The 20,318-nt window shown below is 45.0% G+C and overlaps 1 protein-coding gene across 1 annotated transcript in view; it reads left to right on the top strand.

The window, feature by feature from the left end:
- Nucleotides 1-1,374: 1,374 nt before the first annotated feature.
- The window catches only part of CFAP54 (cilia and flagella associated protein 54), a 2,172,274-nt gene continuing 2,153,330 nt past the window's right edge, over nt 1,375-20,318 (top strand). The window contains exon 1 of the mRNA XM_085653834.1: nt 1,375-1,595. Coding sequence (XP_085509960.1) covers nt 1,375-1,595 — 221 coding nt within the window. The remainder of the gene's footprint in view (nt 1,596-20,318) is intronic.

Genomic DNA, 20,318 nt, shown 5'->3' with positions numbered 1-20,318 from the left:
ATATATGTTGCGATACAATACAATCACCATTCCTTTAAATCATCCACTCCCATCAATTTAGAAACCAACTTACTTATACATGAGATGGGAATAAAACAGATACTATATCCACATATCCTCTGCCATTCCAGATGATAGAGTTAATTGGTATTGCTAAATGAGCCCCATTCAATTGTTTAATCGCACTGTCACAGTCACATGCAGGCCAACTATAACTGTTAAGCAGGTAGACTTTTTAACTGAAAATGTTCTTGTATAAATTTCTCTGCTTTTAAAAACATTTTCCTCTTACAATATCCCTTACCACGATGCAAGTCAATAGACAAATATAATTTTCCACTTTGGTTACTTGTCATAATATCACTGTCAGAAATATCTTCTGACATCGAGTCCTAATTATTGGTACAAAAATATCGTTCCGTTGGAAACAGATTTTCTATTATCAACTCCAATTGGGTGATATTTGTAAACGATATTTTTATTTCAGGCGTATTTCAGACAGCTACATTTTGGTACCTTAGCCTGCACTTCTCTGACAAAAAATTCCCCACTCCTTCGTTCCCAAATAGTTTGCTAACACGAGCAGTGCTGCCAAGAGGCCAGTCTCCTCTGAGACTTCAAGCAATTTTATATTTTTAACAAGTAGCACTTTGCCTTTTGGTGCTTGTAGTTTTATCTTCCCTGTGTAAATATGGAGCCCCAAGTCCAAGCGTGTAAAAAGTGCTGTTGTCTAAAAATACAGGACTTGAGACGTAAGGGGACTTGACAGCAATGCATTTGCTCCACTGCAGAGGAAGATTGTTGATAATGTTACGAAGTTACTCAGTTTCCACATAACGTTTCCAGTCCTCTGCGTTTCTTTGAAATGTTGTTTTCGGAAGAGTTCTGTCGGGCCCCATGAACCACATGAAGACAACAACTCCCAAATGCACTGGTTTGTTAAATGAAAGCCCACAACAGGCAACATGGTGTCATGGTAGGATGGAATAATTGGTAACCCAAAGAAACAAGGGAAATTGCTAGAATTATATTTTGCACCTTGCTTTCAATTGGCAAGAAGGTGTTTGAAGCCCGAGTATGTCATACATAACGCGAAATCATACAAAAAAAGTACCAGGAAAGTTGACACATATGTAAATATGCATATGTATTTTACCAGAAGAAATGTGTCAACCAACACGAAGATTTCTAAAGCATGATCGCGAAGCACGCCCACAAGCTCTAGTTGCAAAGGAAACCCCAATATGCAACCTATAAATGGTAATGGCAATAAAAGTGTAGTCTGTTTTCTATTTTCATCCAGCGTCAAGTTGCGTTGTTACCACGGAGACAGTCTCCTAGAGACAACAGGTACATAAGCTACAAGGCAGCAGCATGGCTGGAGAGCTCGGTAGATCCCGTGCACATATAGGAGGTGCGCGTCCAATTATGGAGCCCCTACCAGCCTCTTTCTACGGCGCCATCGATAAGAAAAACCCGGTCGTGGCCTCTTTCGAGGCAGAGGTCAGAGAGGTGCTGGGGTTCTTGAAGAAAAGCCGGCAGAGGCGGCCGCTCTCCGGAGACCGGCAGGAGCTTCACGAAGAGCACCGGCGTGGGTAGGAGGCAGCTTTACGCAGAATGAAAGCCGTAAAATTAAACGAATGCTCCATGTATCAATCATGTACAACGGTATTTAAGTAATTTGAGAACACAAACTCACAACATGCCAATGACAGGCTGTCGAAATGGATGTACTAGAGATAGGGGAGCCACTAAAAGCTCTAGCCAGATTCCTGGATTTGGCTTAGCGTAATGTCCTTTCTGTACATCAAGCTCAAAACGAACCGAGCTTTTGCAGGAGGTGGTGAACCCAGGTGGCTACAACTGCAGCACACCACAGATAAAAGTCTAGGCTTATCAGAACCACTACCATGCCACATAACTGCCAACTTACAAAATAACTTCATTGTGTGAGGAGAGAGGGGGGCCTTGGAGGGGCGGTGCCTGGTGCTATAGCTATCTAACAGGCACTCTGCCCCTCACCAATCCCCCACCCCCTCCCAAAACCCCCCAGAACAAAGGGTCATCAAGGCTGTCGCCGATGTCCTGGGGTGTTTTCACACCTATTAAGGGACATTGAGTGCTTACTGCTTCTGAAAATGAGCTGGACATCCACTGTTTACTGTGGTTTTCAGCTCATTTGCACTGCCACCATGTGAGTTCGGCTCCTCACCGGGTGACTGTGTGAAGAGAGCCAAAATCGTGTGACACACAGTGGCACCGTGTGAGCTGGCAGGTCTTGTGCCAACTCAAGTAGAGCAAACTCTGGGAAATCAAAAGCTCTCACCCACATAAAATGTGGCATACTTAATCATTATGCTTCCCACACCTTGGGCATAATTGAGACCCAGGTCTGTCTTGCGTCCAGTCAACCCTGGGTAGCTGTGGCTTCGAGTAGCATGGCTTAAACATAGGCACTAGAGTAAAGCATTTAGAAGATCAAACGAAGAAATAAGAAAGTCACACAACAAAAGAAACCCAACAGCAATTTATAACAAGCATTGGAAATGCAATAGGTCTCGCATTTGTCTGTTTTGGAGCTATTGGTATTGTAAATGCCAATTTTTTTTACTTATGCAATAGATATGCCCTCGCCACCGTAATAAAATAAACAAATCCGTTGTGTATGTTCTTATGTAGTTTTAACATAGTTATAAAAGAGAAATGTCCTTTTTGTAATAAAACACTAACCAATCTTGATTGCCACAGTTTTAAGTAATTAAAATTACTTCCTGGCATAAAACACAGCTTATAAAAAACTTGACATTTTACAACATATGCTGTTTTGTTTCACTTATTGAATATGTTTTAGTTGTTTTTAATAATAGAATACTTGTATCCAATGTATATAGTGCTGATATGCCAAGACATCAGCTTCAGAGCACGTACATAGAACAAGTAGCAATAAATACAAAGTAGACAAAGGTAAAACAAAGGAGGACAACAAAGTATAACAACACGTTTAGGTGTGTAACGGCCCCATTTTGTTTGTATTGTTGTGCACAGAGAGACTCACACAAACTTGTAGGCACAGAAACACGCATACACAAACAAACGCATACACAGACATGCCCACATTCAGGAACACAGCCAGCTGAAGCCTCATACACAGATACATGCAAACACACAAGCAAACATTAACACACACATTCATGCACACACACATGCAGGCACCTGCATATACATACAAACACACATGCACACAGACCTGCACTTAACGAAGCATGCACATACATATACAGCAATACCAAGGGGAAATACATCACACACACACACACACACACACGCATGCACATATACAAGCACACAGACACACTCCTACATACCTACACACGTGCATACTCAGACACACACGCCTGCAGGCATGCACGCGCACACATTATCGTATGAACAGGTTTGCGGCATTGATACATTGACAACCGAGGAATTTAGGTGATGAGACCCAGTCAAAACAGAAAAATCCCTCGGAGTTAGGCTTACCCCTACAGAATGTCTCTTTAGGTCAAAGCTGCGTCCGGGATAGAACGTCCGCGGTTTGAGTTTCGGCGCTGTGATTCAAAAGACCGTCCAGATGTGTGGGTCACCACATCCAGCTAGATATGTCACGGGGCTATCCATTCTTGCGCTTCCACTTCTTGAAACCGAGCCTCTATTGTCCTATAAACAGCTAGATGGACCGGGTTTGTCCGTAGATGGGGCATTGAACAATCGCTCTCTAATAAACAAAAAGGAATATCGCAAAATATAATGTCCCTAGGAATATAGGGGCAATGGCGCTTAAGGTCTCTCAAAGGCACCGAAATAAAGGTATTCGGTATTGAAATACACTCTCTCGCACGCCGTTTAAACTGAAAGTTCTTAAACAACACGCATGCAGCTATCCACTAGAGAAGTTAAATGAGGCTCGCACATCGGTCAAACGGAAAGTTCTTAAACAACACGCATGCAATCGCTCTCTAATAAACACAAGCGCTCGCCATTGCGGTAAGGCAGCCGCTTGTTTATATTTGCATCGCGATGCAAAACTAAACACGCGGCTGCCTTGAACAGAGACGAGTGAAACAGATGTGTTCACACTTACACCCCTCCTTTAGATAACAAATACCCTCATGTCACACTTACACTCCTCCTTTAGATAAGAAATACCCTCACGACAGCTGTCAAACACACGAGTCAGTCCGGATGGGCCGTCCCAGAAGGAGACAGGGCGATAACAAAGAAGGCTCATTTTCAATCGGAGGCCACTGTCTACCATAAATGATGACGCCAGCCAATGAAAATGATAGGCGGGGCTTCAAGTCCCCTTCTGAAATCTCCTCTACCACAATATGTCTCGCAGAGCGAGCACCGCATGCGCGCTGCAACCCTAGGCGAGGCCTAAAAATAGGTGATATTTTCTTGAATGTTTGTACACCAAGATGAGCAAAATCAACTGGAGGGTTCCTGAAATATAGATTTCAAAGTAAAATGTAAATCTAAATGTTTTAGTCCAAAGTGCAAGTAAACATTGGTAACTGTAAAGTTTTAGAAAGTTTGAAAGAATTGTGTTTGACTACTCCAGCTCGATTGGGGTGACAAAATCCATCAAGGAGAAGGTCAGGATTTTGTTACAGGGGGCCGATACTGCCGGCACCCAGTAACAAAAACGGCCCCCAGGGGCCCAAAACCAGCCCCCACCCTAGCGGCCCACCGGGTAAACGCCAGGTGCCTGTTACGGCCAGTCTGGCCCTGATCAGAACCGCCATAGACTATAATGGAGTATGCCTGATGCTGGTGATACAGGATTCTGGAGATGCGTTGGGTGCTGTGCGGTCGACGGAGATTTGTTTGCAGTTATTCCTCGGTCCACGGATGAGGTGGGGCAACTTTAGTCGGAGAGATCGAAGTCCCTCGTAATCCTATTTAATCCAGTTGAAGTTCAGCTGCTGCTGGGCTACTAGTCTTTATACACAGTGGGCCCTACGGTATCCTTTAGTGGAGGCTGGTGTCCCTTGGAGGTTACCATCCTGGACTCACACGACACTCTGGGTCCAGCGGACACGGGTGCAACTTTTGGCCATTGAGGATCGGTCTCTTGGGGTGCCCAGTGCTGGTAGGTGATGATTCCAGGAATGTGGCTACCAACTTACCAATTGGGGCTTCTTGAGCTTTGATGGCCCTGGTGCTGGTTTCAGGGGGTCAGTCTTGGAGTCTTTTCTTTGGTCTGGTGCTCTGGAGTAACTTTCCCTTGAGCCAGGAGCCACAGGCACTGTCCTCTCTTTGCCAGCCCAAGGTGCATCGGGTACAGTCCAGCAGATGATGCATCCTCTCTTGCCAGGTCTAGTGGTCAGCAGGGCAGTCCTTTTTTGGCCCATTCTCCAGTTCTAGCGTGATCTAAGGTTCAGGGTGTCGGGGCCACCATATTCATGCCCAGAAAGTGCCCTGGGGGGATCATGCGTTCACTGGCCAATGGGCAACCAGGATCCCTCCCACCCTGTGACGATCTCTTGGCTATGTGTGGTATCTAACAATCCCAGAGTGCTCTATTCTGCTCACTCCCAAGATGCCTGAACACTTCCTTGGATGTTAGGAGCTTGGAAGCCCACCCTAGAGATGTGGCTATGTGTGGGCTACACACCCACGGGAAAACTGGTTTGGACGTTGGTCTCCCCTCTCTGTTCCTCCGCCAGTCTGTCTACCTGAACAAAGAAGCAACCCTGCAGGAGTGTGATTGCCATTTGTTCAACAAAGGCGGCCTCACCTTTGAAGCTCTCCTTTTGGCCCAACACCCTAAGTGTCTTCCTGCAAGGGTGAGGTAACACCTCTCTCTGCAGGAGGCCACTATAGTTCTTGAGCCTGGGAATTGTTCACACTACTCCCCAGGAGGGCAGAAGAATGTCTGGTGGCCAGCAACCAATATGAGGCCATTGTACAAACCGGGGATACAGAGGGGCAACTTTCTAAAAGTTACTTTTCCATAAAAGTTATATTAAGTTAGACTTTGGCATCAAATCTGGTTCAATGCCATGCTTAATTTGGTGCCTTAAAATTCCAATTTTAGTAGTAGCCTTCAGATGTTAGCCAGGCATAGTATTCAGCCTGTAGCCCTGTGTTAGCCAAAGGGGCAACTAACTTTTCTACTGCAAAAAACAACAATTTGGAAGTTTTGCTGTAAGGACATATATAAAGTATATGCCCTGCTTAGTAATGCACAGCTTCCTGCCTGAGGGCTGTATAGGCTTTCCTTAGATGAGACTTGCATATATTGTTGAGGGAAGTGGGGTCTTTGCCATTGGTTTAAATGGCAAAGTCGAACTAACAGTTTAAAACTGCTCTTCTAGGCTGCAGTGGCAAGCTGGGAGCCATTTTGTACTTGGTCACACACAGGGTGGCACAACCGGTGCTGCAGCTGTCTTACATGCCCTGGGTACTTGTGGTACCATACACTAGGGACTATAAGTAAGTCAGCTTATGCCAATTGGGGTAGCCAATGGAGCATACATTTGGTAAGGGGTTAGAACACTGGCACTGAGGTCTGGTTAGCAGGCCTTAGTGCACTCTCAAAGTCGAAAAACCAGCAGCCTTAGTCCAAAACTTTGGGAGTGATCATGTAAAAAGAGTCATTTCCTTACAATCACCACAAATGTGGATTCCCTGCTTAGAGTTTCTAGGGATTTCTGTTTGGGGTGAAATTTAGTCATTGGGCAGCTTTGGAGAGATGGGCAATCATTGTCATCCTTTACTGGGGATGTGTGAAGTTTCAAATAAGTAGGTGGACCAATTTACCTCCTGTTGGGTGAGATATTCCAGACATTATAGCAATAATTTGAGCTATTCACATAAGACACCCAGAACTCCACCAAAATGCAAGATTGGATTCTCCTTTTTGAAAATGTTCAAAGTGTCTAAGAGGTCATGAAAAATGGGAACCCAGCCTCATTCTAAACCCAAATGGTCAAAATTTCCACTTTGATATTCATGAGGTTGGGGTCTGCGGCTAGTATAGGGCTGAATGTTTTTGCTCAAGGGAGGTTGGAGCTAAGTGGTCAGTACACTTTCAGGCATCTCTTGTATTGAGATAGACCTCACATTAGGCTATCATTCACAAATATCTCAGTGTTTCTTAGGGTTTCTTGAGTAGCCTAAGGCAACACTGAGAATAATGATGGCATGTTGGAGTTTCCATGGGATGTCTCTTTGGAATGATAGATTTACTAGCTTAATGCGAGGAAGCCAAGGATTAACAGGCCAATTTTGGTGATCACAGTACAGCAGATACCTATTGGTGTTGAGGATGCTTTCTCTGCAAACTCTTTGAAGACTTCTGTGCTTGGTTGTGTGCATTGAAGTCTTCATGAAATAGTTTAGCCGGTGATGCAGTGTCGATGTGCATCGTCAGTCTGTTTGTAAAAGAAGCACTCATTCATTTAAGTTCCATTCTCAGGTGAAAACTAGGCCAGGCATTCTTAACCTTTTGACTCTTGTGAACCCCTACTGAATGACTGTTGTAAGCTGAGGACTGCACCCAAAGCAATTTCTAATATTTGAACTTCAAAACACTACACAAAAATACAGAAACAAGTATACATCAAACAGATACACAAATAATGAAATATTTTATTTAATTTATAAACAAAAAAAATCAAAATTTTAATGAGAAGTTTTCAAAATGTTTTTTCTTCTACAAAATGAAGCTATATGCTAGACTCTATCAAATCACTTTGTCTTTTTTGCTTATAATGCATGCTCCTTTTGTCAGGGCTTCAGTTTAGGCCGCCAATTGTCCACACATTATTCTATTTGTTTCATTTACAACTCGCATGAATCAAGCTAAGGATACCAACTGAATTTTTTGTTTCCAACTTACAATTCCTTCACATTAACATAAGAATTACTGCTATAGGCCAGAAAATGCAAAATAGTTCCTTGTAGTTGACCGCATCAAATACACGGGATGGAAAGGTGTATTTTTGCCTCGAGAGTGTCATTGACAACAGGGTTGTACACGAGACAAGCAGTTCTGTCAGCTGGATAGCTTGGATTATTTCCACTGGCTTCCACACTTTTTCAAGCATACCATATTGGTGGTAAACTTATCATTGATCTGTTCTTTAGTGTATTTGTAGATGCAATGTTTTAATTGAGTGACTGGATCCACCATATGCTTCACACTGCTACTGGTTGGGACAAAATGCAAGCCAGTGAGATTTCTTTAGTGTTGTTATTTGCATTATTTTAAACAATTAATTGACCTGCCAGAGTCATCTGTCTGGCTTCGTGGTCAGAAACGCCCAGGAGAAAATGTTTAGCTCTCGCTTTCTCTATCACCCCTTCCTCCAAGCCTCTTTTTTTACTCTAGGCTTTGACTTTGAATCCAGACACTTTCTTAATCCAATCCCTTTCTCAATCTTTAACCCCACTTCTCCCAACTGAGGCTGCCTCACTTTAGGCTCCCACCTCTAATTCCAGCCAGCTTCTCAATTCACAAATGTTATCTTTTGCTCTAGACCGTCGGTTCTCAATTTGGAACCCTTCTTCCTTTAGACCCACACTTACTGCTTCTGTGGAGTTTAATTCAGTGCAAGGGGTAGCAAAAGTTACATCATATACTCCTTAAACACTGATGACACTATTGACAACCCCATCGATATCCCACTCTTAGGTTCACAAAAGCTTCCTGTTTGTTACATCAGAGCTAGTACAAGGACCAAGAGTGTGAACACCTGAAAGTAAACAGCACTACTATAGTTCTATTTACTTTTTGTTCCTGCTGCTGCCTTCATAGCCTCTGAGAGTAGGAGAGTGGCACAGGGGGTACCAACGAGCAAGCCAAGAATAGCCGCTGTCACCCAAAGCTGCTACTGATTGATATCCAACGTCACTACATCCTCTTTTCTTTACATTGTAGCCTGTCAGTTCCTCCACCTCTTAATTCAGGTCCCTCGTTGCTCTCCTACTCTATCTCATTCCATTCTCCCTGTTCCTTTCAGTCATGACTCCCTCCTGCTGCTGCCTTCCAACCCCCTCTGTGCCCAGTTTCAATACAGCTCAGAGAAGAGGGATTTCTAACCAATTAGGATCTGGATGTATGTGGAGATAAGCAAGCCTGGCTGTGGCTCTTCTTCAGGCTCACTTTACGTCTCGAGCCCAAAGCGGACCAAACTTTCATGATGCTACCCTTGCACTAACTTCATGCGCCAAGAATCAAATTTTCCAAACGGGGGTATATGACAGATATAAGGTTTATAGCAGATCTAAATTATGTACAATGCGAAACATGTCGATATCCTACAATGTAAACACTATTCTGTCACATGTCGTTTTACCATGAACAAATGCTCAACACCTAATGTCCGGACCCAACAGGGTGTGAGTAAGCGCCGTATATACATTCACTACACACCTCTCCGGTGGAGTTGTGAAACCCTTGCTTCACGCAATCACACGATGTTCTGTCGTATTGTATTTACAGGCTGGCGTTATATCACATAATTCAGACCGGCATCATTATTTGTTTATCCGTTTACGTTGACTCCCTTTTCACAATTTGCAAATATTGCATCCCCACTCAAAATTGAACACCTCTGCAAAGGAGCGAGTCTGTTTTCAGTTTTCATTCCATCAGCTTACCGATCACCGGATCGCACGTTCTATCAGCGCTCTACCCTACTACCTGCGGTTCGGCAGGCCGAAAAGGCGGGAATCACTGGTTATAACTCAGTGCACAGCTTTCGCTCGGGGTTATCGTACCAGGAGCTCATTCGCACGCTCAGACGGCAGCGGATCCAGGCAGCAGCAGCGCCACCCGCGGAGACTCGTCCGCCCGCCTTTTTCTTAAGTAAGTACCTGCACGCACTGTGCGCTAGTGCCACTTCACCTCCCCTCCCCTCCACTATTCATACCTGATACTACCCCTTACTTTTTGCAGCTACCCATTCGCAGTACTACTACACCGAGTACCTCTGAATATATGGCAAAAATCGATCCCAGCTCCTTAATGAGAAGCAGTTCGCTACAGCTGTAGCAATATATTTGAAGAGCCCCCCTGCCTACCTTTACCCTTAAGAGACGTCCTTCCACACCGTGAGGTAACCTTCATTTTTATACTTCAGGTACCACTATGACTGCATCTAATAAATCAGCAATTAGCCATCACACATTCACGCAGCGCTACTGATATACCATTGCTTCCTCCTTTCGAACACACCATTGAAGAACCCGGCTGGGTCCTCACGTGAGTTCTTTCCTTCACTTTCCACTGAGGCACTTCACGTTCACTAAGGCTGCGCCTTTTTAACAATCCAGGTAACTACCTTCTATTGAAGTCCTTTGCTATAGTTTCTTGCATCTGTGCCGGTACGTGGGCCTTTTGCTAACCCCTATCAATTTAATTTTAGATGTCCCTACATCGTTAGTCCTGAAGAGACCCTACATTCACAGAAGGGTTGCAACGCTGTCGACCGGTATATAGAACAGACCATCACCCAGCCTGTATCATTGTATACGTAGACTGTGAAAAAATGTATTTGAATGGTCGTTCTTTATAAACTTATGGAAACCTTTTATAAAATATTTCACCATGTACAGTCACTTTTTGGTTACAACTTTCACTTGGGGACACCATGCATAAAGTTTTGCGCTTTTGACTTAAAGAAGTGTATATACTATTTGCTGTTTTTTATAAAATACTATATCGAATATACTGTGTAGAAATTTTATTTTTGGCCTCTGACATTATCAGGTCCTTTACACACCTATTGCGATTGTGCATATTCATTGCTTAAATCATTTTCTCGTATTATCCACTGCAACCACTGTTTTCTCATATATAACTAATACCCTGGTTCCGTTGTGAGTAGGGTTCCCCTGTTCCTTGTGGTGAAGAATCAAAGCCAAACCATTAACATTTACTGTAAAAAAGGAGAAAGAAATAGATTTGTATCTAATGGCCTACTTGCGCAATAGGAAAATAGAAAACCTAGATGCAATACCAGCTCCCCAACTTGACCATATTCTGTGATCCTAGGAAAACATTTTATTTCAACACTTTTTCTTCATTGCAACATATGAGAGCACCTTGAGTTGAGGATGTGCGTTCTACAAAAACCTCTTGTGTTTTGTTGCCTCATTTATATTAAGAATCTAGGCCACATATACGTAACACATAACAACTGACTTGCCTCTTAGTTACTTACGGCATTGTTGACTCAGCAAAGGTACCGGCTCGGGCCTTTAACGCTGGAGCGGGCCTTTAATGGCCGGTAGAGCTCACTACGGCAGGCTCTGAGGCTGTAATCTATACCCCTCAATGGCAGCAAAACAATCAGTTCTGAATGTTAAAGAAATTCACTTATTTTGTTTTACCTTTTGAGGAAACTTTATCATAATTTTTACATGATGTTTGGTGCATCTTTTATTTGCTAAATATTTTCATAACTCAGCTGTAGGCCAAGTCAGACCCTGGCTCAGCTCTGGCTCAGTTCTTTCTGTTCATTTGTTGACTCACCCACCTCTAAAGGGACGCAGGAAGAACTTGTTATTCGATTGGACCTTCTTCTCTGAGAAAAAGGGCCTTTTAGCTCCTCCTAATTAACATCTACATTCCTCCTCTGTCCGCTGTTCTCTTCTGTACTTCATTTATTTTCCTGTTGCTCTTTTATCACTTTGTTCCTTTCTCTTTGTTTCTAGTTTGTTGTCCTTTGCCTGTTTATCCTCCTGATCTGTCTTTTTTCTATCCTTCACTGTCCATCTCAGATTTTCTCCTCTATACTCTTCACTTATAATTTGCAGTCCTCCTTTTCCTTTGTCATTCTTATTCATGCTTTCTCTTTTGCCCATTTTATATTCATTCCTCATCTTTTCCATGTCCAGCTCTCATTCACTGGTTCATTAACCAGCTTCCGTTCTACTCTGTTGACATTATCCACCTCTTTGTCCTCAAATCCTTGCTCCCCTGTTCTCTCGTATCCTTTATTCACTTGTATTTACTGCTATCTCCTCTTATACTCGTTTTTCAGCCCACCTCTTTGTTTGATGCCCCACTTTCTTCTCTTTCCCACTCGTTTCAAATATACATCTTTCTTGAGTGCCTTACAGTTGTGCTACTTTTGTCTTCAGTACCGCTCAAATTATTTTGCTTCACTCTGTCCTTCTATCGGCTGTTCCTTGTTCCCAACTCCCATTTCTTACTTTTTTTTGTCTTAAACTTTCTTTTCCAGATTTAACAATTCTATGTAGTCTATGTCTCTCAGCTTCCTGCTTTCTCTTTTTTCCCCCACAGCCCTTTTGAAGGTCTGGTCTAGGCAGCGCATGCTCTGTAGGTTGAGACATGCTGTATCTACTGTATGGGCTTTCAGTCCGTCCATCCGTCATTTATTCCTTCATACTCCTTTAGAAATTCCTTTGTTTTTATTGGTGAATAGTTTACATTTATCCCTCCTTTTGCTGTTATGGTCACACCCTGGAGACTGGCCCTGTTACGTGGAGCATTTCACTATCTGCGCTATATGTTAGTTTTGGCGCACTACTTTGTCTTTTAACTCAGCTTGTTTGACTTTCCAAACACGCTCTGCTGAGGGCTGCAAATCAAATCCTTTATCTTGATTTCCACTGTCTTTGGTTTCACAATTGCATTTTCAACCAGAGGCTTTGTTGTGTTTCATCCAAAACATTTTTGGTTTCATTAGCTTAAATGTCCAAACCTTAAATAATATACTTACTTGGACAGCAGAGGATTTCGTGATATGCAGAAAAAATAGTGAAATTTGCACTTTTCTAAAAATACAGCGATGTTTACAAAAGTGCCCTCAAAATATGTTTTTTTTAAAAACAACTTTGGCATTCACCCTCCCTTTACTAGCTCTGTGATCCAGCTATGCCAGTAAAGGGAGGGTGAGCAACAGGCCAGCAGGCATCAGAGGTGTTAAATTACTCTGTTCCCTGCCTTTGAAATGCACAGAGCCCCCTTCTGTGCGTTTAGCCTGCAGCCCACCTCACAAATGTGTGCCCCCTGCAGACTCTCCATGGCCTTGAAAGGCTCTCCTGCCTCCCCCACTGCTCTCCTATCCTTCGACGTGCTCTTGTCTCCTATTAACCCCTAACCTCCCCCATGTCTCCTAATTTCTTTTATATATACCCTCAACCTTCTCTGCCACCCCCATGCCCCTGCTCCTGCCGCCCTGTGCGCACAGGTTGTCTGATGCCAAAAAGAGATGGTGTCTTATTGTATTCTACTGTCTTTGGCATCTGACACCTGCCGGTTCCAAGCGCTGTGCTGCTGGAGACTATGCAACTTTATAGACTGTGACAGCAGAGGTCTCCAGCAGTGACAGAGCATAGGGCTTCAGTATTTTTGTGTGCAGGCACATTTTTTGCCCATTGCAAAAAAAATCGTTAATTTTGAGGATTTGGGCCACAAATTTTGCTTTCTTGGCTGAAATATTTTCAACCCACAGCCGCAAAATCCTTTGCTTACTTAATGGAAGTGTAGTTTAAGAAGATGTCCGACAGTAGGATCAACTTATTTACAATCAGCTTTAGACAGCATGATTTTTGGATATGATTAAAAAGATAAGCATGCTGTTATTGCTCCGTTTTATGAAAATGGAAGCAGCTTTAAGTTGTGCACTTTCAACTTTTGATGCTTTATTTTATGTTTCAATCATTGGTGAAATAAAACCAATATGAAGGGATGCCTCCTCGTGCTCTCCAAACGCAGCATGTAATGTGAGGTTAATTAACATTATATCCTGAAAGTAGACAGTGCAACGCCACCTCAGTATCAGTGCGGTACCTGTCGGTGTCACTCAGCACCACTTCAGCAGCACCTGAGCACCACCAAATCACTACCACCACCTCAAGACCACCTCATCCCCAGCGCAGCACCACCTCAGCACCAGCGCACCACCTCAGCACAGCACCACCTCACTACCAGTGCAGCACTACCTCAGCCTCAGTGCAGAAAAGCACCATCTCAGCATCAGCGCGGCACCAGCACAGCATCATTCAGCACCACCTCGGCACCACCTCAGCATCTCCTCAGCATCCGAGCAGCCCAACCACAGCACCAGTGGAGCACAACCTCAGCAGCAACACAGCACCTTTACTGCATTAGTGCAGCACCACTGCAACATTAGCGCAGCACCACCTCAGCACTAGAGCAGCATCACCTTAGCAACAGCGCAGAACCAATTTAACATCTTTCAGTACCACCTGAGCACCACCTCCGCATCAGTGCAGCACCACCTCCGCATCAGTGCAGCACCACCTCCGCATCAGTGCAGCACCACCTCCGCATCAGTGCAGCACCACCTCCGCATCAGTGCAGCACCACCTCAGTATCACTCAGCACCACCTCAGCACTAGTGCAGCACCACCTCAGCACCAGTGCAGCACCACCTCAGCGCAGCACCACCTCAGTATCTCTCCGCACTACCTCAGCACCAGTGCAGCACCACCTCAGGATCAGCACAGCGCCGCCTCAGCATCAGCACAGCACCACCACAGCACCATCTCAGTATCAGCACCGCACCACCTCCTCACCAGTGCAGCACCACCTCAGCACCATTGTATCACCATTGTAGGATCAGCACAGCACCACCTCAACATCAGCACAGCACCATCTCAGCATCAGCACAGCACCACGTCAGTATCATTCAGCATCATCTGAGCATCACCTCCGCACCAGCACACCACCACCTCAGCATTACTCAGCACCACCTGATTATCATTCAGCATCATCTGAGCATCACCTCCGCACCAGCACACCACCACCTCAGCACAACCTCAGTCTGCCCTCGGAATCTCGCATCTATTGATTCTCCTGCAGTGTCTGTCCGCTGCTCGTGTTGTAATTCAGCCTCCCGTTGTTTATGTCCCCACACCCTCAATAACAAAATAAAGGTATAACAAACAAGCATTAGAACAGACAGGAAGAAATTGTTAGCATTACAAGGACAAAAAAGCTAGAAAACATTTTTTATGTTTATTCATTTTTTAGTAGGGTTGTTCAGTTGTTCATATGTCTTCTTGGTTATATGTGAGTTAACAAAAATGCTTATATCGCTTTTTTATTATAACTTTTCAACATGCTGCAGAGCAGCCACACAATGCTCAACAACATAGCTTAAAGACATTGGCAAAGCTAATAGCTCTGGTTAAACACTTATTAGGTCCCAAAGGCGAGACCTATTGGCTATGCCAATGCTTGTCCTAACGGGTAAGAGGTTGGAATGCAGTTAGTGTCTTTTGGTCTGGAAGCCATCTGTGGCATACACAAGCTTGGTGCTGCTGGGGTCTGTTTAGGATTTAGGTCTGCCCTTTAGCCATGAGGAAGAGGAAGAATTAAAAGAGCTAGGATAGGCTCGTCGCCAGAGGGAGTGGTGGGAGCAGGGCCGGCTCTCGGGCGGGGCGATCGCACCAGGTGCTGACTTCATGGGGATCTGTGTTTGCACGTTTATTTTGGTTTGAAAAGCACCTGCTGCCGTGTTCCTTGCTTCCAGTAATTTCCAGGCAACAATAAAAATGTCGTCAAGATAACTCTGGTGATTAATGTTCTTTCTGGAGAGAGATCGGAGTTTTGTCTAGTTGAGGTTTTAAGTGATCATAAAATAGCACCGAGTATTAATATGCCTGCTGCAAAGAACGTGCACCATGCAGATCACAAAGTGCATATATTGTATATAGGCCAGCAGGTTACTGCTTTTCTAAGAGACATCCTTTTGTTACTTGCAGTTTATAAATTCAAATCCTAATATAGAACATTGAATTATTAATTGTCTTCAAAGAACTGCATGCACACTGCAAAGTATAGATTAGAGCATAGATTAATGTGGTTAATTTGGGTAGAAATTGATTCTTATTATTAAAGGGGACCCCAACTATGGTGTTCCGTTTCAATTCTGAGTTTGTGCTTCTCCACACCAAGCACTCTTAAACTATATTGCCTACTAGATTGGATGACATGTCCCTCCTACACCTTTTAGTCCTCTGGCTTACGTAACATTGCCTATGCGCTGATTGTAATGTGTGTGTGATGCAGAGTGCTCTGACACCCTACCTATGAGTGGTGCTATATAACTAATTAAATGCTCTCTGAAAGAGAGTGGTTATGGAGACTTGAGGGGCACTGTTAAAAGTTGGTGGTGAGGGAATCTAGCAGAGGTGGTCACTACCTCCACCATGGATGTGGGGGGGTGCGAACAAACATTTTCTCACCGGACGCCACCAGTGCTAAATCTGTCCCTGGATGGGAGGGGCACTGAAAGCAGGAATGCACTGTGTTTGTTAGTGACAGTAGCTGGATTACAGGTAATAAGTAGTCACTGTCAGCCTGGGCCTCTTCCGGAGCTCTGTCACTGTGGTCAAGCAGTTAGCATTGTGACAGAGGAGTGCCCTCTCCCTGTGGCAGGAAGGCTACAGGATAATACTGCAACATAGCAGAGGCGTAACTATAGCTCGAACAACAGGTGATGTGACACCGGGTGTAGGAAAGTAGGATCTGCTTTCATGGCTACCCCCACTTTTTGTCTAGTGTCAGTGTGTTTTGACTGTAGTCTGCTGAGATCCTGCTGATCAGGACCCCAGCAACTGTGCTCTCTCCCCTAATTTGGCTACTTTTGTACATCAAAAAATCAAATGGGGAATGCATCACTTGTCCTGAGTAACCAGGTTTTTTTAAACTTTTCGTATAGTATACCGATAAAAAACCCTTATTCACGTACAGAGGTTGGGGTGGCGGTATATCTTGATTCTCCGCCTTACTCTTAAAAACGTAACAGCATCATCATAGGGTTTGTTTTTATGCTTCCTCCACCCGGAGGTGTACCCCTGGTTAGCGCAGTAGTGATCAGTGATAGAGGGGTTTTGTGCAGTGAGTTACAAGTGGGAAAAAAGGGGATGGTTAAAAAGCTCGTATAGCCAGATTAAGAGTTTTAATGAGTCTGGATTCGAGATTCTCTAAAAATAGTTCCGTGCGTAGGGCGACTTGTTATGAATCTCCCGCACCTAATATGTCCGTAAAAAGGTCGACATGATTCAGCCCTCGTGTAGGAGAGTAGGGTCTGCTATCCTATGGTCACCCCAAATTTTTGCTTTTTGCTTCACTGGTTTTTGACATATTGAGGCTGTGGGCCTGCCAATCAGACCCCCAGCCTGCTGTTCTCTCTACTAAATTTACACTATGCACCCTAGGTGCATAACCAATTGGAAGTGGATCACCCTGTGAGCCCCTGTACCAGTGTACACTAGGTACCCAGGGCATTGGTGTATCTAAGGCCTACCAGGGGCTGAAGCATGTATTGTGCCACCCCTGGCCTGGCCTAACAAATGTGACACAACTGGCTGATCACTCAGCTGGGGTAAGTTGGTGTAACCACCTCTTACTTAGGTGTAGTATACCTATACCTAACCTTAAATGGGACACATGTTAACCTATAAGTCACTCCTATGGCAGGCCTTAACAATCCTGAAGGCAGAGTGCTTGGTTCCATGTGAGATGATGCTCTGGCATGAGCTGAGCCTGTCTGCAGTGGTCGGAACAACTTCCTTCTACTGTTTCCAGATATCGTCATACCATATACTCTTAAGTGCATTATGAACCTCGCGGTTAAATGCTAACTTTGGTTTGGCTTTATCAAAACATGTCGAGTAAGGTGTCATACGAATTGGAATACTAACCCCTCGCCAATTCTGGCGACGGGGTTAGCATTCCACCCTTCTAGAGGGACACGACATGTACAGTACCTGAAACCCGGGTAAAATCAGACATAGCCTCAGCTCCACAAAATGGATGCTGCCACCACAGACACAAGTCTGCCCTCCTGCTGCTGGGAGTCCTTCCAGCTTGGGAGGTGTGGACAAAGGGTTTCCTGCCAGGGGAGGTGCATGCACCACCCCAGACAGGATTTTGTGTATTGGTCAGGTAGGGCTTGGAAGAAACCAGACATGCCTGAGGCTCACAAGGAGCCTCGGTGCATATGCCAGTTCAATCCGGTCCTGGGGCACACCAGTCCCGGGCCTGGGGCGAGCTGGACAAAGGATTGGGGGTGTAACCACCCCCCTTCCTGGTCCCACCCTTAGGGAGGGACCTAGCAGGTAGTCCGGCCCCTAGAATCCGAATAAAGGTAGGAGCTGTGTCCTAAGACTTTAGACATCCTGGAATCAACTTAACTACAAGAAGAAGACGGGAACTTCGACGCTCTGCCGCACAGAGGACTGAAGCCAATCTCCCCTGTGGTCAGGGAGTGACCACCTTGCTAACGCAAGCACCATCCAGCGAATCAACGTCTGCTTTGCCGCCGCCTCCCGCCGGAGCCCGAGCCCAGAGACTGACAAGACCTGGACCTCCAGACCTCTCACCGCCCGATCCACAGTCCCTGAAAAAGAGAGACCCGTGGAGGCACCGAGACACGTGGAGCCAGCCATCTTGGAAAGACTACGACAAGCTGCAAGCGCAACAACCGAGGCTCCCTCCAAGTTGTGCTTTGGGATCTGAGAAGCCCAACCCTCGAGCAGCATCTGCACCAAAGGTGAGCCCTCCAGCATCTCCACGATCTGCGTGGGGCCCTTCTGCATTTTGCCACTCGACGCGCCTAACCGGTTGCTGGCCCGCTGGCTAGTGGCCATCTTGGCGACGAACTTCAAGAACTACACCGCTGGTCTGGTTGCTCCAGACTGGCCCTTGCTCCTCTCCAAAGGAGCAATCCCTCTGACCTTGCTGGTCAGAACCATCAGCTTACTTCGTTTTCCACAACAATTGCTTTTGCCAAGGCTTGTTTGCTTCGATCAAGTCGCCGACACCGCCGACAGCGAGAGCCTGCGTGGGACAGCTCGTGAACCGACTCCTGGACGTCGTCGACCTTCAGGGACCACGTGGCTGCAGAGACAAGCTACACCTTCCTCCCTGTTTGCACCCGACATCGCCTGGTACCCACCTGGTGCCACGCTGGTCACTGGCTAGTGACTGTGAACACTGTCCCCTCTGCTTACAGGTCTTCTACAACTCCGATCCACTCTTGGATCCACCGCATCTCCTCTGGATCGACCGCCTGCAGCATCTTTGTCTTCAGGCTCCACTGAACAGATAGAAAAAACCCGACGCACTTCGAGACCTATGCACCCGCTTCCTGTGGGTGAGGTAAAGCTGGTACTCCGGTGCCCAAGTGTAGAGTATCATCTCTAGTGTCTGTGTTTCCAATCTTGAGTTCATAGTCCATCCGGAAGATCCTCTTTGCAGTAACTTTGTAACTTTTACGCACCCATTGAAAACCTATGGGAGCTCGCGTGTGACTATTTGCTCTGCACACGCAACCCGTGGACCTCCTGGTCACTAACTAAAGTTAGCTCCTTGTAGGCCCAGCGATTCTAGAGGCCCTAAGCCTTTTCCCTTTTCTGTTCGTGGTACTTATACCACTATTTTAGTATATGGTTTGAGCGGCCACCAGGGCCTATCCATATAAAGTGCAACTTCTGTGTATTCTAACGTATTCTTGTTTAACGATTTGTGCTCCTGTGCTCATAAAGAGTCTAGGGGATACTTTGAGAAATAAATACATATATATTTTCAATATATATCTGTGTGGTGTCCTTTCATTGGTATAAAAGGGGGTTACATTTGGTAAAACAGCCTGCTTAACACGCTTCACGAGTTTAGCCTCAAAGACTGCTTAGCCTACGCTACCACTAGGGCAGCTAGTCCGAAAAGGTTGACTTACAACCACACCATAAGGGTTGCTTGGCATGGTACAAGGTGGTCACTTTAACTAGTGAACATCATATACCAGGCCAACTTCTCACACCTCGTGTTTGCCTGTACAGGTCAAGTGGGCTTTCTTCAGGACCTAGAGTGAAAAAATAGCATAGGAGACCGTGTGTCTACTAGGTCACAGACGGAGACACCACATTACGCTGCAAATCCAAATTCTTCCCCATGAACCATCAACTTCCTATCAAAATACTAACTTTCGAACAAGCAGTAATGAAGGAAGTAGACGACCTCACAAACCACACAAAAAAACCCTTTGTGAATATATCGAAGGCAGAACAAAAAGCATTGGATGAATTACGTCAAAACGGAGACCTAGTAATCAAGCCTGCAGATAAAGGCGGAGGAATCGTCCTGTTAAGCAAAGAGGGTTACGACCTACCATGTACAGAACTACTCGCAGATGAGAAATTCTACAGACAAATCACGACGGATCCAACTAAAAGGCTACAAAGAACAATAGACCTTATGGTTGATGAAACAGAATTAAACGACTGGATCTCGAAAAATGAGGCGGAATTCCTTCAAACTAAGGCAC

This window comes from Triturus cristatus, chromosome 4_1 (genome assembly GCF_964204655.1).
Source record: "Triturus cristatus chromosome 4_1, aTriCri1.1, whole genome shotgun sequence".
In the NCBI taxonomy this organism is placed as follows: domain Eukaryota; kingdom Metazoa; phylum Chordata; class Amphibia; order Caudata; family Salamandridae; genus Triturus; species Triturus cristatus.
The sequence above is the reverse complement of the archived record's forward strand: the minus strand, read 5'-3'. Positions and strand labels throughout refer to the sequence as shown.